Source organism: Chiloscyllium punctatum, chromosome 15 (assembly GCF_047496795.1).
Source record: "Chiloscyllium punctatum isolate Juve2018m chromosome 15, sChiPun1.3, whole genome shotgun sequence".
In the NCBI taxonomy this organism is placed as follows: Eukaryota; Metazoa; Chordata; class Chondrichthyes; order Orectolobiformes; family Hemiscylliidae; genus Chiloscyllium; species Chiloscyllium punctatum.
Window position 1 is genome coordinate 95,642,835 of NC_092753.1, and position 27,550 is coordinate 95,670,384.

The following is a 27,550-nucleotide window of genomic DNA, read 5'->3' on the forward strand; positions in this document are numbered from 1 at the left end:
AATCCTTAAACTGTCTTTAAACTCCCAAATCTGACAAGTAGTACATATCACTCTGTTAAAGGCCATCTTTGCTCCTTCACAATCTACAGACCCAGAAAATAACACCATCTTATTCCTCTACAAACACTGCCCCAGATTAAATTAATAGTTATGGCTTATATTTTAAGTTTAATCAAGAGATATATCTCCAAAAAACATATAATCAAGAAAGAACCCACTCTACTCACTACTGCAGATTCTCTGTAGACCACACTTAAAACAACGATTAACTTATCTGGTTCTGTGCTGTAAACGTCGCCCAACAGTTCCTCCAAGATTCCAGTTGTGAATTTCACTGTTTGTTAATTTTCCCAGATGCATTCTGATGTCCAACGATACAAATGAATTCAAACATCAATGGGCAGTAACTGTGCAGGTTCTCATTCTTTCTCTCTCTCCTGCACTGACCTCACCATGTGCTTCCTTTGTCTGCTCTTCCTTTTAAAATTGCTGTTGTTTTGCCTTTTCTTTCCAAAGTTCCAAAACAATGCAACAGCATATAAAACAGTAATTGCTGCTCCTGGAATTCGAGGAAATCACCTCCAACACCTAAAATACCTCAAAAAAGGACCAGTTATTACAGCCAGAAATTTTTCCCATCCTCCATCTTGGATTGCCTATCAGGTTGTCGAGAGTGGAGCCATTGTTTACTAAAGAAGTTGAAGCTCTTGTCAAGAGGAAGAAGAAGGTTTATGTGAGAATGAGGCGTGAAGGCTGTGTTAGGGGACTTGAGAGTTAGAAGATAGCCAGAAAAGATCTAAAGAGAGGGCTAAGAAGAGCCAGGAGGGGACATGAGAAGTTGTTGGTGGATAGGATCAAGCCCTAAGGCCTTCTATAGGTATATCAGGGATAAAAGAATGACCAGAGTAAGACTGGGGCCAATCAAAGATAGCAGTGGAAAGTTGTGTGAGGAATCTGAGGACATGCAGAAGTGGTTAATGAACACCTTTCATCAGTAGTCACATTGAAAAAGGGCAATGTTAGTGAAAATATGGAGATACAAACTACAAGATTAGATGGGATTGCAGTTGACAAAGAGGAGGTTTTAGAAATTTTGGAAGATCTGAAAATAGATAAGTCCCCTGGGCCAGATGGAATTTAACCTCAGATTCTCTGGGAAGCCAGGGAAGAGATTGCAGAGCTTTTGGCTTTGATCTTTGTGTCATCATTGTCGATAGGAGTAGTGCCAAAAGACTGGAAGATAGCAAATGTTCCCTGGTTTAAGAAGGGCTGTCAGGACAACCCTGGTAATTATAGGCCAGTGAGCCTTACTTCAGTATTGGAAAAGGTTCTAAGAGATAGGATTTATAATCATCTGGAAAGGAATAATTTAGTTAGAGATAGTCAACATGGTTTTGTGAAGGGTAGGTCTAACTAACCTTATTGATTCTTCCAGAATGTGACAAAACAGGTGGATGAGGGTAAAGTGGTTGATATGGTGTACATTGACTTCAGTAAGGCATTTGATAAGGTTCCACACAGTAGGCTGTTGCACAAAATACAGAGTTTCGGGATTGGAGGTGATTTAGCGAATTGGATCAGAAATTGGCGAGCTGAAAGAAGACAGAGGGTGGTGGTTGATGGGAAATGTTCATCCTGGAGCTCATTAACCAGTGGTGTACTGCAAGGATCTGTTTTGGGGCCACTGCTGTTTGTCATTTTTATAAATGATCTGGATGTGGGCATAGAAGGATGGGTTAGTAAATTTGCGGATGACACTAGGGTTAGCAGAGTTGTGGATAGTGCCAAAGGATGTTGTGGGTTACAGAGGAACATAGATAAGATGCAGAGCTGGGCTCAGAAGTGTCAGATGGAGTTTAATCCAGAAAAGTTTGAGTTAGTTCACTTCGGAACAAGTAACAGGAACGCAGAGTACTGGGCTAATTGTAAAATTCTTGGCAGTGTAGATGAATAGAGATATCTCTTGTGTCCAGGTGCATTAGTCCCTGAAAGTTGCCACCCAAGTTAATATAGTTGTTAAGAAGGAATATGGCGTGCTGGTGTTTATTGGGAGGGGGATTGAGTTTTGGAGCCACGAGGTCATGCTTCAGCTGTACAAGACACAGGTAAGGCCGCACCTGGAGTACTGCTTACAGTTCTAGTCACCGCATTATAGGAAGCATGTGGAAACTTTGGAAAAGGTTCAGAGGAGATTTACTAGGATGTTGCCTGGTTTGATGGAAGGTCTTATGAGGAAAGGCTGAGGGGACTGAGGCTGTCTTCATTGGAGAGAAGAAGGTTGAAAGGTGACTTAATTGAGACATATAAGATAATCAGAGGTTTCGATAGGGTGGACAGTGAGAGCCTTTTTCCTTGGATGGTGAAGGCTAACGTGAGAGGACATAGCTTTAAATTGAGGGCTGATGGATTTAGGACAGATATCAGGGGTAGTTTCTTTACTCAGAGAGTAGGTGGGGTGTGGAACTGTGTGCCTACAACAGTAGTAGACTCGCCAACATTAAGGGAATTTAAATGGGCATTGGGTGTACATATGGATAATAACAGAACGGTGTAGGTTAGATGGGCATCAGATTAATTTCACAGGTCGGTGCAACATCGAGGGCTGAAGGGCCTGTACTGCGCTGTAACCTTCTAGATTCTTTGTAAGTTTGCTGATGACACCACCATGGTAAGATGAATACTGAACAACGATGGGTCACAATGCAAGAAGGAGATAGGGAGCTTGGTGTTGTGGTACATTGAGAACAACCTCTCACTCAGCGTTGGCAAAACTAAAGAACTGATCACTGACTTCAGAAAGAAAGGAGGAGAATACGCCCCATCTACATCAACGGAGAGGAGGTTGAAAGGGTGGAGAGCGTCAAGTTCCGAGGAGTGACGAGAACTGACAATCTGACTTGGATCTCCCACGTAGATGCGACAGACAAGAAGGCATAACTATGCCTCTTCTTCCTCAGGCGGCTCAGGAAATTCAGCATGTCCGTAAGGACGCTCACCAACTTCTACAGATTCACTATAGAAAGCAACTGCTTTGCCCAAGACCGTAAGAAACTACAGAAGGCAGTGTGTACAGCCCAGGCTATTACAAGCCAACGTCCCATCCATGGACGCCATTTACACAGTTCACTGCTGTGGAAAGACTGCCAACATCATCAAAGACCCCTCCCACCCCAGTAATGCTCTCCTCCAACCTCCTCCATCAGGCAGAAGATAGAGAAGCTTTATCTCACACACCAACAGGTTCAAGAATAGCTTCCTCCCGACCATTATTAGTCTGCTGAATGGACCTCTCTAACTTCAAATAAGGTTGATCTTACTTTGTGCAGCTCTTGTGCAGCCATAACGCTGTATGCCTCACACTGTCTGTAGGAACTTGTTTTCTGTGATCTGCCAGTACTGCTCACAAAACAAAGCTTTTCACTGTACTTAGGTACATGTGACGACAATAAATCAAATCAAATCAGATTCAAAAAGAGTGTTTAATTGGATGCATACTCAATGAAGGGATGTTTGTGGGGTACCAGGGACAGGTCTGAGGAAGCTGCTGAAAATGTGTTGCTGGAAAAGCGCAGCAGGTCAGGCAGCATCCAAGGAGCAGGAGAATCGAAGTTTCGGGCATGAGCCCTTCATTCCTGAAGAAGGGCTCATGACCGAAACATCGATTCTCCTGCTCCTTGGATGCTGCCTGACCTGCTGCGCTTTTCCAGCAACACATTTTCAGCTCTGATCTCCGGCATCTGCAGTCCTCACTTTCTCCTCACAGGTCTGAGGAATGCAACTAATCGAGCAGTTCTTTCAAATGCATGAGACAAGCGGGTTTGTTTTGAGACGTACTTATTCATTGCATGTGAGGGTTTATTGCCCCATCCCTAGTTGTCCCTTGAGAAAATGAGGGATGAGCTGCCTTCTTGAACTGCTGCTGTCTATGTGCTGTGGGTTGACCCACAATGCCCTTAGGGAGGGAATCCCAGAATTTTGACCCAGTGACAGTGAAGGGACAGTGACATATATTGACATTTCCTCAGGCTGGTGGAAGGGTCTTGATCAAGGGTTCATGTGATAGACCACTTTGGACTAAGGCAAGGAGAAAATATCTTCCACTTGGAGGGTGGTGAACCTATGGAATTCTGTGCCACAGTCAACTGTGGAGTCCAAGTCACTGAATACATTTAAGAACGATATAGATAGATTTCTAGAGGCTAAAGGTTAGAGGTCTGTTTTCTCCAGAATTTAGAAGGATAAAGGGCAATCTAATCAAAGTCTTCAAGATATTAACAGGAAAAGATAGGGTAGACAAAGATCAACTATTTCCACTGGTTGGGGAATCTAGAACTAGGGGCACAGTCTGAGAATTCGGGCCAGACCATTCAGGAGAGACATTAGGAAACACTGGAACACACAAAGGGTGGGAGAGGTTTGGAACTCTCATCCACAAACGGTAGTGGATGTTGGATCGGTCATTAATTTTAAATCTTGAGAGAGCGAAATAAATTTTGTGAAGCCAAAGTCTTAAAGGGTACAGGCCAGAGGCAGGTACAGGAAGTTTAGGCCAAAGATGAGCCGTGATCTTATTGAATGACAGAACAGGCTGAATGGCCTACTGCTGTCCTGTGTTTTTACAGTTTTGTAAGTCAGGATGGTGTGTGAACTCCTACATTCCTAAGTACATCGGAGGGGGTTGTGTATGGGGAGAGAGCAGGAGGATGATCTTGAGAGGGAGGATCAGCCATGATTGTGCTGAGTGGTGGAGCAGGCTTGAGGGGCCAAGTGGCCTACATTTATGTCGGTCAGGATAGCATGCAAATTGGAGGGAAATTGATCCTCCTCTGCTGCCCCTGCCCTCCTCCTCTTTCCTACTGATGGGAGCATAGACCTGACAAGTCTACAAACATTACACAAACCCCAGGGCAGCATCTGCACACCTTCTGGAAAAAGGAATTAAAAGAATTACAGAAAAGGTGCTTCTCTCATTTGTGACTGGCCTGGTGTTTATAACCGAGAGCGGAGGCCTGTTTAGGGAAATCTTGGCAATCGCAACGTTTATGTAAATCCCCCCTTCCAGCCGTCTCCAATTCCTCAAAGCCTCGACAGCCCCTTGACAACCTATCGAAAGCAGAGGCGTGCCTGGCCTAGCCTATGCCCAGCCCAGTGAGCTGGACTCTGACTGCTGCTGCTGTCAGGGAAGGAGAGTGGGGGCTGTTAGCAACGAGTTGGACTCTCGGGCAGACAGTGTGTGAGGAGGGAGCTTCAACATGAAATCAAGCCAAAGTAAATTGGATCCAGCAAGGGCTGACAAAGCCTCAAAATCACAGTCCAGCACTGCAGGTAATAAGGTTATAAATAACAAAAGCAGCAACAGGCATCACTGTCTGTCTGTGTGTGTCTCTTGCTTTCTCCTTGTGCTGTTTGTCATGTGTCTTTTAATAGCTTGCTTTTCTCTGCAGGGTTTGGATGCTTTGGTTGGATTCTAATATTCCTCTCCGTCATCTTTATCTTTGCAACTCTACCCCTCTCAATCTGGTTCTGTTTACAGGTAATTGTCTAACAGTTTCTTTTTAATTTGGCAATGAGTTTTCAGAATCATTATGTGACTGTTCCCCTCATTCATTCCAGTCCTCAGCAAGACCGTCTTTAGGAAATTAGGGAAAGTTCACTGTGCTGGCTCGTTCAAGTGTGTCTCGTTTTCTTTGCTTTGACGTTTATTGGAAAAGGGAGACAGATTTCCTTCAGAAGTCTGCACTGGCACCTTGGTCCGTGTCAGATGTGGGGTGTCTTTGCACTCAAATCTCCAAAGACGACGGGAATAAGTTGCAAAGTTTACAAAAACAAAACGCACATGGCATTCCCGAAATAAAATGACAGACTGTGCTTGCTGGAGATCTGAAAAAAGAAAACAGAAATTGCTGGGGGAGCTCATAGCTCCTTGAAAGTGGAGTCGCAGGTAGATAGGATAGTGAAGAAGGCGTTTGGTATGCTTTCCTTTATTGATCAGAGTATTGAGTACAGGGGTTGGGAGGTCATGTTGCGGCTGTACAGGACATTGGTTAGACCACTGTTGGAATATTGTGTGCAATTCTGGTCTCCTTCCTATCGGAAAGATGTTGTGAAACTTGAAAGGGTTCAGAAAAGATTTACAAGGATGTTGCCAGGATTGGAGGATTTGAGCTATAAGGAGAGTCTGAACAGGCTGGGGCTGTTTTCCCTGGAGCATTGGAGGCTGAGGGGTGACCTTATAGAGGTTTACAAAATTATGAGAGGCATGGATAGGGTAAATAGGCAAGGTCTTTTCCCTGGGTTGGGGGAGTCCAGAACTAGAGGGCATAGGTTTAGGGTGAGAGGGGAAAGATATAAAAGATACCTAAGGGGCAAGTTTTTCACACAGAGGATGGTGCATATGTGGAATGAGCTGCCAGAGGAAGTGTGGAGGCTGGTACAATTACAACATGTAAAAGGCATCGAGATGGGTGTATGAATAGGAAGGGTTTGGAGGGATATGGGCCGAGTGCTGGCAAATGGGATTAGATTAGGTTAGGATATCTGGTCAGCATGGACAAGTTGGCCCGAAGGGTCTGTTTCCGTGCCATATATCTCTATGACTCTAACTCAGCAGGTCTGGCGACATCTCATAGAGCCATAGAGATGTCCAGCAGAGAAACAGACCAATCGGTCTAACATGTCCATGCTGACCAGCTATTCTATACTAATCTAGTCCCATTTGCTAGCACTTGGCCCATATTCCTCTAAACCTTTCCTATTCATATGCGAGAAAGAAAGCAGGATTGGCATTTTGAGTCCCGCGACCCTTCATTAGAATATGCTTCGCTTTTTAAAAAGAGGAATGGAGTATAAGAGAAAAAGAAGTTCAGATAAACCTTTGTAAAATCCTTGTGGGTATTTGCTGGAGTTTGATCTCAGTTGGGTGTGCCCTCAGACCAAATTGACTGCAGCAGTTCAAGAAAGCAGCTCATCGTCACCTTCTCAAGGACTGGGAAATAAATATTGCCCCATCCAGCGATGCCCACATCCCATTGAATTAAGTTTTTTAAAAAAAAGGCTGTCGCAGATCTGACGGCATCTGTGGAGAGGGAGAAACAATGTTAATGTTTCAAAGTAAGACCGTTTGTCAGAAATGGAAGAAGTTACAGATGTAACAGGATTTAAGCAAGTGCAGAGGTGATGGCAAGAGGAGAGGGAGGAAGGTCTGCAGCAGACTGGGTATGGATTTGGCATAAAGAGCTGAAGAGGTGCCACAAGTACAATTCTGTAATTGGCGAGTTGTTACGGTGAGTCTAGAGTGTGGCGCTGGAAAGACACAGCAGGTCAGCCAGCGTCCGAGGAGCAGGAGAATCGACCTTTCCTGATGAACGGCTTATGGCCAAAACGTCAATTCTCCTGCTCCTCGGATGCTGGCTGACCTGCTGTGTCTTTACAGCGCCACACTCTCGATTCTGATGTTCCTCATTTTTTCCAAATTGTTAGGGTGGGGAATGTGCTGTCAGAAATGGTAGTGGAGGAGGCGTCCACAACAGAATCTGACAAACGCTTGCAAGGAGAATGCATCCCAGGCTATTAGGAAGGAACAAGGAAGAAAGGGACTAATTAGTTCTCTCTTCTGAAGAGCTAGCACAGACACAATAGGCTGAATGGCCCCCTGTGTTATATTATTTTGGTGGTTACGCTGTGTTGTGCATCCCACCCAGTTGAATTGTTCAACAGTGACCGTGGTACTGGGATCACTTTGGGTGAGGCCAACACAGGCTTACACATGGAGAGGATGCAGAAGAGAATGTTAATCAAAATACTGACAAGAAGAGCTTAGGAAGCCAAAGACGATGGGTGGAAGTTGGGATAAACATCACCCAGGATCCCAGCAAATAGTGGAACAGTCTCATAGGCGGGATGGCCTCATCTCTGCTCACAACTTCCTCATAAAGACACATTAGCCTTGACGTGAGGGTTATGGGTGGCCTGTTTCAAGTTGATCAGTATGTCTTTCCTCTCTAGCATCGTCACTAAAAATAGTCAATCATTTCTCACATTCCTGATCGTGGGATCTTAGTTTGTGAAAATTGACAGCAATATTTCCTGCATTACATCGATGCAGAGAGTTGAAGAGAAAGGGTTACCAAGGATGTTGCCATGTTTGGGGGGGTTTGAGCTATAGGGAGGGGCTGTATAGGCTGCGGCTATTTTTCCTGGAGCATCAGAGGCTTGGGGGGTGACCTTATAGAGGTTTATAAAATCATGAGGGACACGGATAGGATAAATAGACAAGGTCTTTTCCCCGAGTAGGGGAGTCCACAACTAGAGGGTGTATGTTTAAGGGGAGAGGGGAAAATATAAAAGGGGCCAAAGGTGGAACATTTTCACACAGAGGGTGGTACGTGTATGGAATGAGCTGCCAGCAGAAGTGCTGGAGGCTGGTACAATTACAACATTTAAAAGGCTTCTGGATGGGTATATGGGCCAAATGCTGGCAAAGGGGTCTAGATTAATTTCGGATATCTGGTTGGCATGGGCAAGTTGGACCGTTTCTGTGCTGTACAGCTCTGTGACTATGCTTCTGTATTGCCAACAGCGGTCAGCATGAATTTATCAAATGGCGGAGTGTTTTAAAGTTGGCTCCATCTTCCTGCTATTGCACTATAAAACATAAAGCACTGAAATGGGAGATGTATCAATTAAGTTCCAGTGAGAGTACTCCCCAGTGGTTTGTAAGTATTTGTATTCGCCAGTTTTCAGGAGGAGGTGATGGCCTAGTGGCACGATCACTGAGTTATTAATTCAGATATTCCTGGGAACCTGGGTTCAAATCTTACCTTGGCAGATGGTGGAAGTTAAATTCAATTAGGTGTGTAATAATGACCTTGAAGCTCTTGGGAAAAACCAATTGGCTTCACTAATATACCTTCAGAGGGAAGTCTGCTATCCTTACATGTGACTCCAGACCCACAGCAATGTGGTTAACGATCACTCACTGCCAATGCCATCCTTAACTTATAAGACCACAAATAACAGGAGGAGGCCATTTGGCCCCTCGAGCCTGCTGCACCATTCAATAAGAACATGGCTGATCTGACGTTTCTCACACCTACCTTCTGACCCTTTCCCCTTAACCCTTGGTTCCCCGACTGATTAAGAATCTCTTTCTCAATCTTAAATATACATAGGGACTCTGCCCCATAGCCATCTTTGGCAAGGAATTCCAAAGGCTCTCAATCCTCTGAGAGAATAAATTCCTCCTCATCTCAGTCTTAAATTGGCATCCCGTTGTTCTGAGACTATGCCCTCTCAGCGGTTACCCCGTCAAGACCCTTGAAAATCATATGTTACCTTATATGTTATAAAAAGTACACATTAATCAAAGAATGTGCTTCAAGAACCAGTGGGCATTATCACCGAATATGGGGCCACACATTTAAGACAGAATTTCATCACTTGGAGAGTAATGAATCTCTTTACCACACAGGGCTGTTGAGGTTTAGCTATATTCAAGTCTGCAATACATTTTAATTTTAGGAGGAGAATCAAAGGTTATGGGGACAAGGCAGAAAAGTGGAGTTGAGGATTATGAGGTCAGCCATGTTCTCATTGGATGGCAGAGCAGACTTGATGGGCTGAATGACCTCCTTCTGCTCCTATGGCTGACTGTCTAACAGCTCATGTCACTAAAACAGATTATCTCATTATTTATCTCAGTACCATTTTGGGGAATTTATGCAAATAGGGTGCCTCATTTTCCACACTACAGCAGTGGTTTGTACTTGGTAGAGTACTTGCAAAGAGTGTTGGGACATTCTGCATTATTGTAAGGTGCCATGCAAATGCAGTCCTTCCTTTCGTATTTTCTTAAAGTTAGCCCATTTGCCAGCTGGGTGTTGGAACTGTAAAATAATTACTTTCTTACTGTAAATGTTTCTTAAAAACGCAGTTGCCTCCTTGAACTAATGTAACATGACAAAGGCCAGTTCTCACTCACTGGACTCTGAGCCAACACTCAGAGAAGTGCTGTTTATTCAATTCGTTTTTAATGTATAGCATGTGTAGCTAAAATGCATTTCATGAACTTGAGATAAGATTTGATTCCCACTGCGTGCTTATCTTTGAATTTCAGTTGTTGCTTCGTTGTTCGTATGTGTTATAACCCTGACCCTCTCGATATTGTATCAGCTTGATCACAAAAATGTTTGAGGCACTGGAAGAACTTAAGAAAGAGGAACATTTGGCCCCTTAGGCCTGTTCCTCTATTCAATAAAATCATGGCTGATCTTTTTGTGGACTCAGTTCGATTTACACACTGGCTCACTCGAACATTAATTCCTTCACTCTTCAAAACTCTATCGATCTTCGCCTTAAAAACATTCAATGAGGAAGCCTCAACTGTTTCATTGGGCAGGGGGTTCCACGGATCCACAAACCTTCGGATGAAGAATTCCTCTTCAACTCAGTGCTAAATCCACTCCCCCTTATTTTTGAGGCGAACAACACACAAGTCGAGAGGGTGGTGCTGGAAAAGCACAGCCGGGCAGGCAGTATCCAAGCAGCAGGAGAATTGACGTTTCAGTCATAACCCCTTCATTAGGGATCACAACATACAAGGTTAGGCAGGAGTATGAAACTGACAAAGTAAGATTTGAACTGAGGTAATAAAGAGGATAAGGACAATATATTCACATGCAGGGTATACGCCAATGTGGTCTCGTTGGTTTAACTGGACTGTTTCCCTGTTATAACTTCAATATCAATCATACAATAAAGCAGGAAGCCATTCATCCCATCATACCTGTACTGGCTGTTTAATAGTGCCATCTGATTGGTTACATACCCGTGGTTTGCCCTCTAGCACCGCATGTCCACTTGTGTTTTAGAAGTGACCATTAGCTATACTTCCAGCACGGTGGCTCAGTGGTTAGCACTGCTGCCTCACAGCACCGGGGACCCAGGTTAAATTCCAGCCTCAAGCGACTGTCTGTGCGGAGTTTGCACATTCTCCCCATGTCTACGTGGGTTTCCTCCCACAGTCCAAAGATATGCAGGTTAGAGTGGATTGGCCATGGGAAATTGCCCAGTGTCCAGGGGTGTGCAGGCTAAGTGGAAAACATAGGGTTATGGGGATAGGGTGCAGGAGTGGGATGCTCTTCAGTGGGTTAGTGTACTTGATGGGCCGAATGGCTTGCTTCCACACTGTAGGAATTCTATTCTTCCCCTCTCAGGCAGGACAGTGCGGATCATAGCACCTTGCTACACTCAAAGAAAATTCTCATCATCCTCCGCTGTCTTTTGCTCATTATCTCCAACCTGTTACCAACCCTCCTGCCAGCAGATATTCTTTCTCTTCTTTACACTGAGGCTAATCTATGTATGTAACCATAACGCAGATGTAGGCCATTCAGCCCATCGAGTGTGCTCCCTTAATCCATGAGATCATGGCTTATCTGATAAGTTAGGACATCATCTTTAGTAATGGTGAGTGGAGCTTTTTCCAGTGCTGTGATAGCTTTTTATCAAATCACTTGGAGGCCAATCACTCATAACTATTTGACCAAATCCACACAAAGTTTCACAGAATCCCTCCAGTGTGGAAGCAGGCTACTCAACCCATCGAGTCCACACTGACCCATCGAAGAGCATCGCACCCAAACCATCCCCCCCACCCTCTCCCCATAACCCATGCATTTCCTATGGATGATCCACCTAACCTGCACATAGAGTCCTACAGCACGGAAACAGACCCTTTGGTCCAACCAGTCCATGCTGAACATAATCCCAAACTAAACTATTCCACCCTGCCTGCTCCTGGCCCGTATTCCTCCAAACCTTTCCTATTCATGTACTAATCCAAATATTTTTTCAATGTTGTAATTGTACCCACATCCACCACTTTCTCAGGAAGTTCATTCCACACATGAACCACCCTCTGTGTAAAACATTTGCCCACACACAGACACAGGGAGAATGTGCAAACTCCACACAGACAGTCTCCCGAGGCTGGAATCGAACCCTGGTCCTTGGTGCTGTGAGGCAGCTGTGCTAACCACCTCCCAGCATCAATGTGATTTGACACAACACAAGAGTGGAAAGTACTCCAGGTATGGGAAATCAGAAATGAGAAGGAAACAGTGGAAATATGAGGTGAGATGGTACATTTAGGGGCAGCTGTGCTCAGTTCAATGACTCTTCTTGCTTTTATTTTATATCACTTCTCTGCTTTTACCTTTCTTTTATAAATTTCATTCATAGGATGTGGGTGTTCCCTGGCAGCCAGCTAAAACTCAACCCCATTGCTGAGCATCTGGAGTCACATATAGGTCAGACCAGGTAATGATGGCAGATTTCCATCGCTAAAGGGCATCATTGAACCAGGTGGATTTTTCCTCAACAATGGTTTCATGGTCATCATCAGACTCTTAATTCCAGATTTATTTTATTGAATTCTAATTCTGCTATCCAGAGTGGGAGTTGAACCCAGGTCTCAGAACATTAGTTGGATCGTTGGATTCATAGACTCATGATAATTCCGTTAGGCCATTACCTCCCTATCTCTCCCTTTAGCAGTGAATTTCACTTCTTTTATTTTTATTTTTTCTTTTTCTTTTATTTTTAAAACCTTTGCTAACAACCTGCGCCCCTCACTCCATTGTTCCTTTGAGAGTTCTGAACACAGTCGATAAGCAATGCTGCTTTTCCCAATGGTGGGTGAAAGGATTGAGAATGGGAGGGCATCGAATAAGGATAATTGGTGAAAGGAAGCTATGGGAACACAAGGTGGAACCTTTACGCTCAGCGGGTGGCGAGCTCTTGAATGCGCTGTCTCAGAGTGTAGTGGCTCAATTGAGGCTTTCTGGAGAGAGTTGTATTGTCTTCTGAACAGGAGGGATGTGCAGAGTTACAGGAAGATGGTGGGGAATGGCATTCACTGAATTCTTCCTCCTGGGATTCAGTGCAGAAAGGATGGGCTTAGTGGCCTCCTTTTATGCTGGGACGATTCTGTGGATTTGACTCCTATTTGCCAAGAACTTTATGACCCCCATTACCCTTTCTGTTGAAACACATCACCTCTCTTTTGTCGATATTAAAATTGACGTGTACAGACGCTCCTGAGACCGAAGAAGGCCATTATCCAAACGCAGAGCTCTCTTGTTGGTGAGAGAGAGAGACATCATTTCATGTCTCCAACAAGAGACTCATTCCTTCCTCATCCCGCTCAGGAGAAGCTTGATCATTCAAAGCGAGATCATTAAAAACAGCCCAATGGCTAGAGATTTGCTCAGGGCGCGATTTCCCAGTTGTCGATTCAGAATAAAGAGGACAAAGCGTAAACGGGAGACCAGTCCTCTTAAACTGAGAGGGGGAGGAATTTATTCACCCAGAGGTTGGTGAGTCTTTAGAATTCTCTGCCCCAGGGGGCTGCCGGTGCTAAGTCACGCAGTATGTTTGTGAAAGAGACTAATAGACATCTTGGAAGCTCAGAGAGCTTGGAATTCAGTCATGAGTGACAGGGCAGCCTCTTTGGGGCAACTAACTTGGTGCTTTTCAGCATTTTCCCCCCTGCCACCCCTTTTTGAGGCTTGTTGCGTCCCCTCATTGGAGGGGGGTACCCAGGAGAGCAGTGGGGTGGAGGATCTTCCATTGTTACTTTGGAGCTCGGGTCCCCACCTACAGTTTGTGAAGTGCTGATCTAACTACATCAAACTATCCTTCTGTGCCTTACGTAAAGTCACCATGGTCCTTGTTCCACATTAGGGAGGGCGATGACTGGTATTAGTTTAATCTGAGGGTCACCACACCTCAGGTGAGGCGAGAGGTTGAGAAAGAGAGTCCTTTGAGTAGATGCAGCCAGTATGACAATTGACCCCTTTGCTGTTGGTATTACTCTGCATTGCAAACCAGCCATCCAGCCAACTGAGCTAACTGACCCTGCCTCACATATGTTCCACTGAAATGGATTTGGTGGAAAGCTGGGCTGTAAAAGTGACCACGAAACCATTCACAGAAATCCAGCCTGTCTTTGAGGGGGAGAAACAAGGAAAGAGGAAACGATTCAGCCCATCTTGTTCGATCATAGAATCCCTACAGCATGGAAACAAAAGCCATTCGGCCCAACAAATCAACACCAATGTTCTGAAAAACATCCCACCCAGACCTATACCTATCACCCTGTATTTCCATTGGCTAAGGCACCGAACCTACACATCCCTGAACACTACAGGCAATTTAGCACAGCCAATCCACCCCAACCTGCATATCTTTGGACTGTAGGAGGAAACCCGCGCAGACACGGGGAGAATGTGTAAACTCCACACAGACAGTTGCTTGTGGCTGGACTTGAACCTGGATCCCTGGTGCTGTGAGGCAGCAGTGCTAACCATAGCTGATACGCACACATGCACATTTAATCTATTAACTACATATACCTGACCAATTCTCAGTTTCAGGTTATACACTACCTTGTTCTGAACTGAATGTCCCCTGCAAAAGGGAATAATTTCTGCTGAACAAAGAGACCTTGGAGTGCAGGTTCATAGCTCCTTGAAAGTAGGGCACAGATAGATAGGAGTATTGAGTACAGGAGTTGGGATTTCATGTTGCAGCTGTACAGGACATTGGTTAGGCCACTGTTGGAATATTGCATGCAATTCTAGTCTCCCAGCTATAGGCAGGATGTTGTTAAACTTGAAAGTGTTCAGAAAAGATTTACAAGGATGTTGCCGAGGTTGGAGGGTTTGAGCTATAGGGAGAGGCTGAACAGGCTGGGGCTGTTTTCCCTGGAGCGTCGGAGGCTGAGGAGTGACCTTGTAGCGATTTATAAAATCATGAGGGTGAATAGGCAAGGTCTTTTTTCCCAGGGTGGGGGAGTCCAAAACCAGAGAGCATAGGTTTAAGGTGAGAGGAGAAAGATTTAAAAGGAAGCTAAGGGGCAACTTTTTCATGCAGAGGGTGGTGCACGTATGGAATGAGCTGCCAGAGGAAGTGGTGGAGGCTGATACAATTACAGCATTTAAAAGGCACATGGATGGGTATATGAATAGGAAAAGTTTACAGGGATATGGGCCAAGTGCTGGCAAATGAGACTAGATTTATTTAGGACATCTGGTCAGCAGGGACAAGTTGGACCGAATGGTCTGTTTCTGTGCCGTACAGCTCTATGACTATATTCCTAAGAAACCCACAGTCTTATCGAGACGTCTTCAAGTTGTGAGTCCAGTTTAACAGCGAAGTTGGGTTGCTGTAATTTTCATTTTAAAGTTATGTGTGGCAGGCAACAGTGAGCCATCAGTACCCCATTTTCCATCACTCCCTATTTTCAATCTCAGTTTGATTGCAGATATACTAAGTCAATATGACTGCCATTGAGTCTCAGCTGCTTTAGATCTTCCTGCTTCTCAGATGCTTTCTGACCTGCTGTGCTTTTCCAGCAGCATTGCAGTTCAGGCAGCATCCAACGAGCAGCGAAATCAACGTTTCGGGCAAAAGCCCTTCATCAGGGCTTTTGCCCGAAACGTTGATTTCGCTGCTCGTTGGATGCTGCCTGAACTGCTGTGCTCTTCCAGCACCACCAATCCAGTATTTGGTTTTCAGCATCTGCAGTCGTTGTTTTTACCTTTTCCAGCAGCACTCTAATCTTGACTGCTTTCTGGAGTGGACGTTCAGATCCTTTCTCTCCAGCTATTCACTGTCTGTGCATTTGCTTCAAACTCTCTGTCAGAAATCACCACTTCCTCATTGGAAGGAAATTACTCTCACATTCTTCAATCAGTCTTGTCTGTGCCAAAGGCCTGTACATCTTGTTCCTTGGCTGCTACAGTGTCTGAATGTATTTGTATCTTTTTGCAGGTGCTATGCTGCTGGCTGCAACAGCAAGGCTGCAAAACTTGATTAAAAACCTGTCCTTGCAAAGTTCACATCCCTTTGCAATTCTCCCGCTCTGAAGAGATTCAGCAACTATGCCCTTCCAAAACCCATGGATATGTGTGCCACTGGCAAGGCGATGTTCATTGACCACCCTGTGGTTGCCCACTTGAGAACGTGGGAATTGATCCACTTCCTTATAGCATGAAACTCTCTTATTCATGGAATGCGGTGTCATTGGCTGGGCCAGGATTTATTACCCGTCCCTAGTTACCCCTTGAGAAGGTGGTGCTTGCACTACTGCAGTCCGTGTGCTGTAGGTTCACCCTTAGGGAGGGATTCCAGGATTTTGATTCAGTGACAGTGAAAGAGTGATGGTATATTTCCAAGTCAGGATGGTGAGTGGCTTGGAGGGGAGCTCATAGAGGTTTGTGTTCTCGTGTATCTGCTGCCCTAGTCATTCTAGATGGTAGAGATTGCAGATTCAGAGCAGCCTTGTTGAATTACTGCGGTGCATCTTGCACACACTGCTCCTACTAAGCGTCGGTGGTAGAGGGAGTGGATGTTGTGGATGTGGTGCTAATCAATCGGCTGCTTTGTCCTGGATGGTATCAAGCTTCTTGAGTGCTGTTGGAGCTGCCCCCATCCAGGCAAGTGGGGGGTATTCCATCACACTCCTGACTTGTGCCTTGTAGATGGTGGATAGGCTTTGTGGAGTCAGGAGGTGAGTTACTTGTTACAGGATTCCCAGCCTCTGGCCTGTTCTTGTAGACAGTACCTGATCCAGTTCAGTTTCTGGTCAATGGTAGTCCCCAGAATGTTACTAGTGAGTCATTCACCTGTGGAATGTCAAGGGCAATGGTTAGATTCTCTCTGGTTGGATCTGGTCATTGCTTGGCACTTGTATGCACACATAATACTTGCCATTTATCAGCCCAAACCCGAATGGAGCCCAGGCCATGCTGCATTTTTGCATGGACTGCTGCAGTATTGGAGAAGTCCCAAAACATCCCAACCTCTGTCCTTGTGATGGAGGGAAGGCCGTTGATAAAGTAGTTTGACCTGACTGAGCGTTTTGCTAGGCTACTTTGGAGGTGAGTTAGGAATTAAATAGATTAACTATCAATACTCCCAGAGCAACTGAATATGCCCCAAAAATTTTGTTTTTATTTCAGGTTTCCAACGCCCGCAATGTTTTGTTCTTGTACACTCTTGTTTCAGGTCTGGATCTGTGCATGTGTCCAGGCCAAATATTGGAAAGTACTTCCCCAAGTACCAAATTCTTCCTTCCCTATAACCTACATGAATCATTGAGGCACATTTCATAGATACATGTGAACTGTGCCTTGCTGCGATTGTACAAGGCGTTACTGAGACTGAACATGAAGTATTGCATGCAGTTTTAATGCCCTTATTTGAGGAGGGGTGCCGTTATATTAGAGACAGTTCAGAGGAAGTTCACTAGATTGATTCCAGAGATGAGAGGTTGGTCCTACGAAGAAAGATTGAGCAGTTTAGACCCAGACTCACTGGAGTTTAGAAGGATGAGAGGAGGTCGAATTGAGGTCTGAACGGGATTGATAAAGTACATGTAGAGAGGATCTTTCCTCGTGTGGAAATCTAGAACGAGAAGTCATATTTTAGGATAAGGGGTGTCAGATTTAAAACGAAGATGGGTCATAAATCTGTGGAATTCACTCCCCCAGAGCGCAAGGACATTGAGCAAATTTAAGGAGAAGACAGATAGATTATTAATCAGTAACGTGTTGAAGGGTTATGGAGAGTGAGGAGGAAAGTAAAATTGAGGCTGAGATGAGTTCAACCATGATCGCATTCAACGGCAGCAGAGGCCTGAGAGGCTGAGTGGCCTACTGCTGCTCCTAGCTCTTAGCTGAACTGTGGGATAAGATTTTAGGTTCACAAACTCTGAGCAACAATGGTGGCCATAAAGCATGGACTGTATTTTGGTAGGTGTGAGCATTGTGTACAGTTTTATTGTTGGTGAATATGGTTGACTATACAGCTGTGTAAGGCCCAAACTGCTGCTGTTGCAACAAACATTTCGCTCGGTGTTCATTTTTTTGTTTATCCCCTTTTGCGTCCTATAAACTCTGGGTTTTCATCAAGACCATTGTCCCCACACACACAGTTCCACCACCGATCCTCAATGACAATGTCGTAAGGTGTGCCTCATGAACAATTAACAATTAAAGCACACTATCTTCCATACAGAGGAACCTCGATTATCTGGCATTCGATTATCTGAATTTTTGGATTATCCACACAAGATCACAAGGTCCTGCTGCTTGGGTAAACTGTGTTATCCAGCATTCAATTATCCAAACATTCGATTATCGGAACAAATTAATCCCCACCTGTGTTGTTCAGATAATCAAGGTTCCGCTGTATTATGGGGAGAAGGTGAGGACTGCAGATGCTGGGAGATAAGAGGGCTGGAAGAAGGGCTCATACCCGAAACGTCGATTCTCCTGCTCCTTGGATGCTGCCTGACCTGCTGCGCTTTTCCAGCAACACATTTTCAGCTCCGCTGTATTATGGTTCACCCTCAGTAAAATTTGCAGATGACACAAAGCTGGGTGGGAGGGTGAGGAGGATGCAGAGATGCTTCAGTGCAATTTGACAGGCTGAGGGAGTGGGTAAATGCACGCAGTATAACGTAAATAAATGTGAGGCTATCCACTTTGCTAGCAAATGTTGGAAAGCAGATTATTATCCGAATGGCTATCAATTGAGAGAGAGAATGTGTCCTTGGGTATCCTTGTACACGAGTCACTGAAAGCAGTGAAGAAGGATTCCAATACAGGAACAGGAATGCCTTGCTGCAATTGTACAGAGTCTTGGTGAGGCTACACCTGGAGTAGTAAGTGCAGTTTTGGTCTCCTTATCTGAGGAAGGATGTTCTGGTGATGGAGGGAGTGCAGCGAAGGTTTACCAGACTGACTCCTGGGATGGTAGGACTGACATATGAAGACACACTGGATCATTAGATTAGATTCCCTGCAGTATGGAAACAGGCCCTTCAGCCCAACAAGTCCACACCAACCCTCCAAAGAGTAAAGCACATGGACCCATTCCCCTACCCAATATTTACCCCTGACTAATGCACCTCACACGATGGGCAATTTATCTTGGCCAATTCACCTGACCTGCATGTCTTTGGATTGTGGAAGGAAACTGGAGTACCCGGAGGAAACCCACGCAGACACGGGGAGAATGTACAAACTCCACACAGTCACCCGAGGCTGGAATCAAGCCCAGGTCCCTGGTGCTGTGAGGTAGCAGTGCTAACCACTGAGCCACTGTGCCGCCCATCAGTTAGGACAGTATTCACTGGAGTTTAGAACAATGAAAGGGAGCCTCATAGAAACCTAGAAATTTCTAATGGGCCTAGACAAGATGTAGGAAAGATGTTCTGGTCTGCCCAGTACCAAGGTTACAGTCTTAGGCTATGGAGTAGGCCATTTAGGTCCGAGATGAGGAGAACTTTCTTCGCCCAGAGAGTGGGGAGCCTGTGGAATTCTCTACCACAGAAAGCATTTGAGGCCAAAACATTGAATATTTTCAAGAAGGAGTTAAATATAGTTCTTAGAGTGAAAGGGATCAAAGGGCATAGGGAGAAAACGGAAACAGGGCACTGAGTTGGATGATCAGCCATGATTGTAATGAACGGTGGAGCAGGCTCGAAGGGCCAAATGGCCTCCTCCTGCTCCTATTTTCCACATTTTGTATACCCACCGCTCCAATTTTGTAATTGCCCCACAACACAGATAGATCTGTCCAACCAGAAGCAGACACAGGCCTTTGACGCTGTGTTACCAGCGAGGCAGTTGGCATTCCAGTTATTACGAAGGCAGCTATTAAAACTGACAGGGTTACATACACTTGCTGCGCACACAGGCAGCGATCCAAACAAGTAACTCAATAAATCAATGGCAGTATTCTCATCTCATCAACGTAAGTTCCTGCAGGTCCTTTCATGTGACGGAAGGCAACTCACAGAAACATTATAATGTAAAATATGACACCGGCTCACATGAAGGTGTCAGGGGCGATGAACCAAACAGTTGACCAAAGAAGTGAGTTTTAAATTTCCTCTTGAAACTGGAAAGCGAAGCAGAGAGGGTTAAGGAAGGACTTCCAGAGTGTGTGGGGCCCAAACAGCTGAAATGTGACAACTGGTGGAGTATTTAAAACCTGGAGGTGTCAAAAGGCCAAAATTAGAGAAGCACAGAGACCACAGAGGGCTTATTTTTAATATTCTTTCACGGGACGTGGGCATCGCTGAACTAGGTCAGTATTTATTGCCTGGCCCGAGAGGATGTTTTGCACTGCACTGTCACAGTCTATGAATGGAGGCATTTGTCTGGATGAGGCAGAGGGGGTGAGTGAATCTGGGAATTTGTTTCAAAGTGGGAATTTGACTGGAGTGTCTTTTCCAAGTCCAGTTTTAAACTTAAAGTCAGATTCAGCCAATAGCTTTTGAGTAGGTTAAAGCAGGCTGATGAAAAGAGAAAGTTTCATGATGGTGGCAATTTGCACTTTAAGGACCTGGAATCCTTTCTGTAAATGAGGTGCTAATTTCTTTCGCGAAAAAGTGACTTGAGCAGACCCCTATAGGAAAGGGACCTGTTGCACTAAATGGTCAGTGTGAATGCAGACATCTCCTGAGTGAGACAATAGCTAAGTGAGTGAAACTGGGAATTTTGTTTAATTTGGCAATCCGGTGGAAAAGGTGCAGCAATATTTTAATTAATGTTTACTCTAAGATGCAAACACTTCAAAATGACAGGTGAGTAGGATATGAGTCATGGATGGCAAGGCAGAGCTGCTATGGAAAATTATCACAAACCACAGTGTCACGTGAGTGCGGGGCAAGAAACTGACTTGTGAGAAGAATCGGTGACCGTCTTGATTCATTAATTGGAAATAAGGAGTTCAGTTTGAGTTTAGGAGTCTGGTAGTAGAATTGAAGCCAAGATGAGATCATTCATGAGTGTTTTAAGTGGCTGCGCAGGCTTGAGGGGCTGAATGGCCTACTGTTGATTCATTCCTGATGAAAGGTCTTGCCCGAAACGTCGATTCTCCTGCTTCTCGGATGCTGCCTGACTGGTTGTGCTTTTCCAGCACCACACTCTCGGCTCTGATCTCCAGCATCTGCAATCCTCACACTCCCCCAGTCTACTACTGATTCTAGTTCTTATGAAGTATTGCTAACTTCTATCATATTATGGTCTCGGTTCCCAAAAGGATCTTTTGCTTTGAGAACATTTATTAAGTCTTCCCTGTTTACACATCCAAAATAGCTGATTTTTTGCGGTTGGATTTGTGACATATTGGTCCAAGAAAGTGTTCAAAACCTCATGGCTACCTCTGTGGGCAAGGCAGCTGGTGTGGATCAGAATGGGTTTGATCGCTGTTCTGGTTGCTGTGGATTCGGGACTGTCTCCATGGTGGAGGCCATGACACTGTAGGTTGGAGTTGAGAACCCCAAGAAGAAGTGGTGGGATTTGAACCCATGTTTCCACTGAACCATGACCCTACCACAGCTGTTTGCGTGGTCCGAGAACCACCAATTGTTATCATTTTCCCACCACTCAGCTGCCATGTGATCGGGCCATTGTGATGCTTTTGACCCTGTTCATTCTCACTCTGCAATGCACTCACTGCAACATCTCAAGAAAATAAACCAGGAACAATGTAAGCGGTCACACCACTGGCAATTACTCACGGCATCACGTCTTACAGGGGAACAGCTCAGATAGATTCTAGCACTGAAGGAATATTTTGGAAAAGGTAATGAGTGTGAATTTTCAAATGGAACAGACTGACAGCAAAATCAAACACTACTTATCATTGTGATACACCAGTGGACACTGGCCTCCAGTCGCTCAAACAACCTTCTACCAATCCTCTTTGTGTCCTATTGCTAAGCCAGTTTCTGATTCATCTCAGCAGGCTTCCCTCAATTCCATATTTTTAACCTTCTCAATCATGGGACCTTGCCAAAAGCTTTGCTAAAATCCACCCAAACTGCATCGACTAATCTTCCTTCTTCCACACACTTGATCACATTTTCAAAACATTCAAACAAACTTGTTAGGCATGACCTCTCTCTGACAAAGCCATGCAGACTCTCCCTAATTAACCCATGCCTTTCCAAGTGGGTATTAACTCAGTTGATTAGAAGTTTCCTTACCACTGATGTGAGATTCACTGCTTTGTGATCTCTTGGTTCACCTCAACTACCCCTCTTAAAACGTGGACCCACATTAGCCATCCCCCAGCCCTCTGGCACATCCCCTTTAGCCAGAGAGGAATTAAAAATTTGTGTCAGAGCCCCTGCAGTTTCCTGCCTCATCTTCCACAGCATGTAATTCATCCGGATCAGGACATTGTCTGTCTTTAAGCCCGACAGAGCCTCCAATATCTATTTCCCAGGTCAACTGTGTAAGTTCCTCACAGCGCCTTTCCCTGAATTCCATATCCATGTTCTCCTTTTCCAGATTGACGACCAAAGAGGTATGTTCATTCAAGAGCCTTCCAATAACCTGTGGCTTCACATACTGGTTAACCTGTGGTCCCTAATGGGCCGAAGGGCCTTCTTTGTGCTCTGTGAATCTACAGGAAGAGGCGAAGTAAAGCCAGCTGGTTCATGGCTACTTTCTTGGCTTAAACGTTAGAGATGTTGCATACAACGTCATAGAGTCATAGATATATACAGAATGGAAACAGACGCTTCGGTCCAACTCGTCCATGCTGATCAGATATCCTAATCTAATCTAGTTCAATTTGCCAGCACTTGGCCCATATCCCTCTAAACCCTTGCTATTCACATACCCGTCCAATGCCTTTTCAATGTTGTAATTGTAGCAGCCTCTACCATTTCCTCTGGCAGCTCATTCCATACATGCACCACCATTTGTGTGAGAAAGTTGCCCCTTAGGTCCCTTCCATATCTTTCCCCTCTCACCCTAAACCTATGCCCTCTAGTTCTGGACTCCCTCACCCCAGGGAAAAGACCTTGGCTATTTACCTCATGATTTTATAAATCTCTGGGGAAAACAGCCCCCAGCCTAGGTTTAGATCAGAGTGGTGCTGGAAAAGCACAGCAGGTCAGGCAGCATCCGAGGAGTATGAAAAGTTGATGTTTCAAGCAAAAGCCCTTCATCAGGAGGGCCCCCAGCTTATTCAGTCTCTCCATATAGTTCAAACCTTCCAACTATGGCAACACCCTTGTAAATCTTTTCTGAAACCTTTCAAGTTTCACAACATCCTTTCTATAGGAGGGAGGCCAGAATTGCACACAGTATTCCAAAAGTGGCCTAACCAATGTCACGTACAGCCGCAACATGACTTTTCAACTCCTATACTCAATGCTCTGACCAATAAAATAAAGCATACCAACTGCCTTCTTCAATGTCCAAATGAGAGTTATCAGTGAATGATGTGTAGACATTCATAATAATCACTTGACTTTCTTGTTTCAGGTTGTCAAAGAGTATGAAAGAGCTGTGATATTTCGATTGGGCCGTATTGTTCAAGGGAGAGCGAAAGGCCCAGGTAGGTTTTCAAATTCGTTGTGAAGAACTGCAGATTGAGTTTTGCTGTCAGTTATATCGTGTGGTGGTGCCATGGGAACATCACTGGATTAACCATCCAGAGGCAAACACAGAGAATGCAAGAGAAACTCAGCAAGTCTGGTAGCATCTGTGGAGAGAGAAATAGTGAACATTTTGAGTCTAGTATATGACTTTTTTTCCGAACATATGAAGATCTTGTGAAGTAGAGTAATGGGAGTGGGGAAATCTTACTGGAACTGTACAAGGTGAGATCACATCGTGAGTACTGTGAGCAGTTTTTTTTATTTGATTTGATTTGATTTATTATTGTCCAGTATACAGAGATACAGTGAAAAGACAAATCATACCTTACAAAAGTATATCAGGGTAATAGAACAGAATGTAGAATATAGTTACAGCGACAGAGATGGGGCACCGAAAGATCAACTCTAATATATAAGAGGTCTGTTCATAAGTCTGATAACAGCAAGGAAGAAGATGTTCTTACAAATTTTGTTGGTTTTCAAACTTTCATATCTTCTGCCCAATGGAAAAGGATAGAAGAGAGTATACCTGGGGTGGGAGGGCTAGACAAAAGTGAGGACTGCAGATGCTGGAAACCAGAGACTAGATTAGAGTGGTGCTGGAAAAGCACAGCAGGTCAGGCAGCATCCGAGGAGCAGGAAAATTGACGTTTTGAGCAAAAGCCCTTCATCAGATGTGCTTTTCCAGCACCACTCTAATCTAGACTGGAGTGGGAGGGGTCTGGGATCACGTTGGCTGCTTTCCCAGGGCAGCTGGAAATGTAGACAGAGTCAATGGATGGGAGGCTGGTTCTCGTGATGGACTGGGCTACGGTCAGAACTCTCTGTAACTTCTTGCAGTCTTGGGCAGAGCGTTTGCGATACCAAACTGTGATGCTTCCGGATAGAATGCTTTCTATAAAAAAAACTGAAAGAACTGCAGATGTTGTAAATCAGAGACAAAAGTAGAAATCGCTGGAAAGTTCAGCAGGTCTGGCAGCATCTCTGGAGAGAGTCAGGATTAACGTTTCGGATCCAGTCGCCCTTCCTCTGAACTTAAATTTAAATTCAATTCATTAAATCTGGAATGTGCAGTTCATTAATAGTGACTATGAGGCTCTCATCAATTGACATTAAAATCCATCAGGCTAATTAAGGCCCTTTAAGGAAAGGAATCTGCTGTCTTAACCCAGTCTGGCCAGGCAAGTGACTCCAGACCCACAGCAATGAGACAAATCTGCAATCCTTACATGGTCTCGCCTACATGTGTGTCATAACAGTGTGATTATCTCTAAATTGCTATCTGACGTGGCCTACAATGCCACTCAGTTCAAGGGCAGTTGAGGGAGAACTGGACCAACTGGGTAACTCTTTCAGGGACAGTACAGATATGATGGATGGAATGTCCTCCTTCTGTGTTGTAAAATTCTATGAGTCTATGATTAAATCAGAATGTGCAAAGTGCTAGCCTTGCCAAGTATTCTCACATCTCATGACAGAATAAAAAGAACAAACATCTCTGTCCCAACTGTCCTCAGCAACCTACACTTTGCAATGACATCTCAATTATCATCTTTGTTATCAGATCCCTCCAACCCCTAAAATTATCCTTTTCGCCCTAGACTCCACATTCTTCCCAGATTTTGCTGTTGTCCCACTGCTGCGTTCTTGCCCCAGCTCCTTGATTTTTATCATCGCCTGCCGAGATCTTGTGTTCCAGTATTCCTCTGTAAATACCCCACTGCTCTACCTCTCCTGTGTCCTTTAAGAATGGCCCTTCAAACCCACATTATTGATCAAGCTTTTGATCAGATGGTCACATGTGACTTGATGTTAAAGTTGATTTAATTTTCACTTCTAGGAAGCTCTTTGGTACATTTTGTCACATTAGAGCATTTGCCATTGTGTAACTAAAAATGTGACAATATTTATTCCTTCCTTTAGGTATTTTATGGATTTTACCTTGTACTGATACGGTTAGTCTAGTTGACTTGAGGACAATGTCATTTTCTGTCCCACCACAAGAGGTAAGTCTGCCCAGTTGATGGGAATCTACGGATAAATTAACATGTAAGAATGGCAGAAATGTTCATGCAGTTCCAGATGTGAACTGTAAATAGAATTAGCATCCAGAACATTGTGAGCTAAAAATGGAGAAACATCTTTGAGCACTTAATAAATAAATTCGCCCCTTTCTTGATGGCTGTTTCTTAATTAGCTCAAAAATAATGAAGGTGGAAGGTTCTCATTCAAGTCACACAGCATCTTGGTTTGGAAATGTACGACTATATCTTTTCTGCAAAGTCCTGGAATTCTGTCCCTAAGGGCATTGGGAGAGGGGTTGCTATAGCACCTGGATCTGCAGTGGTTCAAGAAGGCAGCTCACCAACACCTTCTAAAGGGCAACTAGGGACAGGCAATAAATGTCGGCCAAGCCAGCGATGTGCACATCATGTGATCACTTGGAGAAAAATGATGGGCCAGGCTATTTGGATCAGTCAATAAAAATCTCTACTTGGAGAATCATATTAAATGTTTTGAGTCTCACTCACTATTCTGACTCTTTAGCTAACCCTTTCCATTTTTAAAATGGCTGTGGTGGGGTTGATTGGCAGGGTAAGTGTAGTTGATCATATTGGGTGACTAAGATGGTTTGGGGTTGTGGACATTCAAGCCATGGATAGGAAATGAGGTCAAAAATCAATGAGGCAAAAGTGAGGACTACAGATGCTGGAAATCAGAGTCTAGATTAGAGTGGTGCTGGAAAAGCACAGCTGGTCAGGCAGCATCCGAGGAGCAGGAAAATCAACGTTTCAGGCCAAAGCCCTTCATCAAGACTCATAGACTCATAGATTTGAACCCAGATTCCCATAGTCTATTGATAACATCACAAGGCCATCACCTTCACTCATAGAGTCCAAATTAAGGCTGTGCTTTTCCAGCACCACTCTAATCTAGACTAGGGAATAAGATCAGACTAGCTTGGAAGCGACCTTTAGTTTTATTCATTCACAGGATGAGGGCATCACTGGCTAGGCCAGCACCCTTATTTCCCAGAGGATAGTTAAGAATCAACCATGTTGCTGGAATTACATGTAGGCCAGACCAGGAAAGGACTGCAGCTTCCTTCCCGAAAGGACATCAATGAGCCATATGGATTTTTCCCAAACGTCAACAATGGGGAGGGGGTGGGGGAAGTTTCACTGTTATCACTGGAGTCTTATTTCCAAATCTTTATTGAATTCAAATTCCACCATCTGCCATGGCAGGATTTGAATCCAGATTTTCGTAATCTATCAATAACGTCACTTGGCCATCACCTCCACTCATGAAGGGACCAAGACCGAAAGGACACAGGAAGTTAGGACTTGGTTTTCAGGATCATGAAGAGTTATAGTAAAGAAGTGGTGAGTAATCTCAGGCATTTAAAGCCACCAGCCAAGGAAACAAAGAGAAAAAAATAACAGAATGAGTTGGCATGGGTTGGAAAGTGAGGGGAACTGGTTCAATTCTAACTGTCCAAAGAGGCTCGAAGAGGGAGTATTTACGGGGAACAGAAAGGTGTACTGTTTGGGTTTGCCTTCAAGGAGGTACATACAGATACAATAGGTCAATTGATCATCTTTCTGTATCATTTGATGGTGGGATCAAAGCCCCTCCCACAGAAACCATCACCACCTGATGTTGCCCTGACGGTGTGAGTGGGGTGGAGCTGGGTAAAATGGAGCAGGTGAATACAGTCTGCCTTTCCATAACCCACAACACGTACTGAAGCCCCAACGTGTTTCCACACCTGAAACGAGACAGTCCAGACGCAAGCCCATGAATTTTCATTCACTTGTAGTCTAGCCTGCAGCTGTCAACAATGGCACATACATTTATTGCCTGACCTTGTAGGCCTTAAGGAGGTGGTCTCATGGTCCTTTGTAAACCAGGACAGATTGTGTGGAGAATATGCTCCCACTGTGCAGTTGAATAGGGTGTTGCAGGTTATTGATCCCATGATTGTGTGAGAGCACATGACAGAAATTGGGAGTTGCTGCTATCCCATGTGCTTCCTTTCATTTTGGGTTTAGTCACACATTCAGAAATGTTATT

At 44.6% G+C, this 27,550-nt stretch overlaps 1 protein-coding gene across 1 annotated transcript in view; it reads left to right on the forward strand.

The window, feature by feature from the left end:
• Nucleotides 1–5,137: 5,137 nt before the first annotated feature.
• Nucleotides 5,138–27,550, forward strand: part of LOC140486523 (stomatin-like) — a 38,780-nt gene continuing 16,367 nt past the window's right edge. Inside the window, exons 1-4 of the mRNA XM_072585777.1 lie at nucleotides 5,138–5,325; nucleotides 5,445–5,533; nucleotides 23,358–23,430; nucleotides 25,397–25,479. Of these exons, the coding sequence (XP_072441878.1) occupies nucleotides 5,253–5,325; nucleotides 5,445–5,533; nucleotides 23,358–23,430; nucleotides 25,397–25,479 (318 nt within the window). The 5' untranslated portion in view covers nucleotides 5,138–5,252. The remainder of the gene's footprint in view (nucleotides 5,326–5,444; nucleotides 5,534–23,357; nucleotides 23,431–25,396; nucleotides 25,480–27,550) is intronic.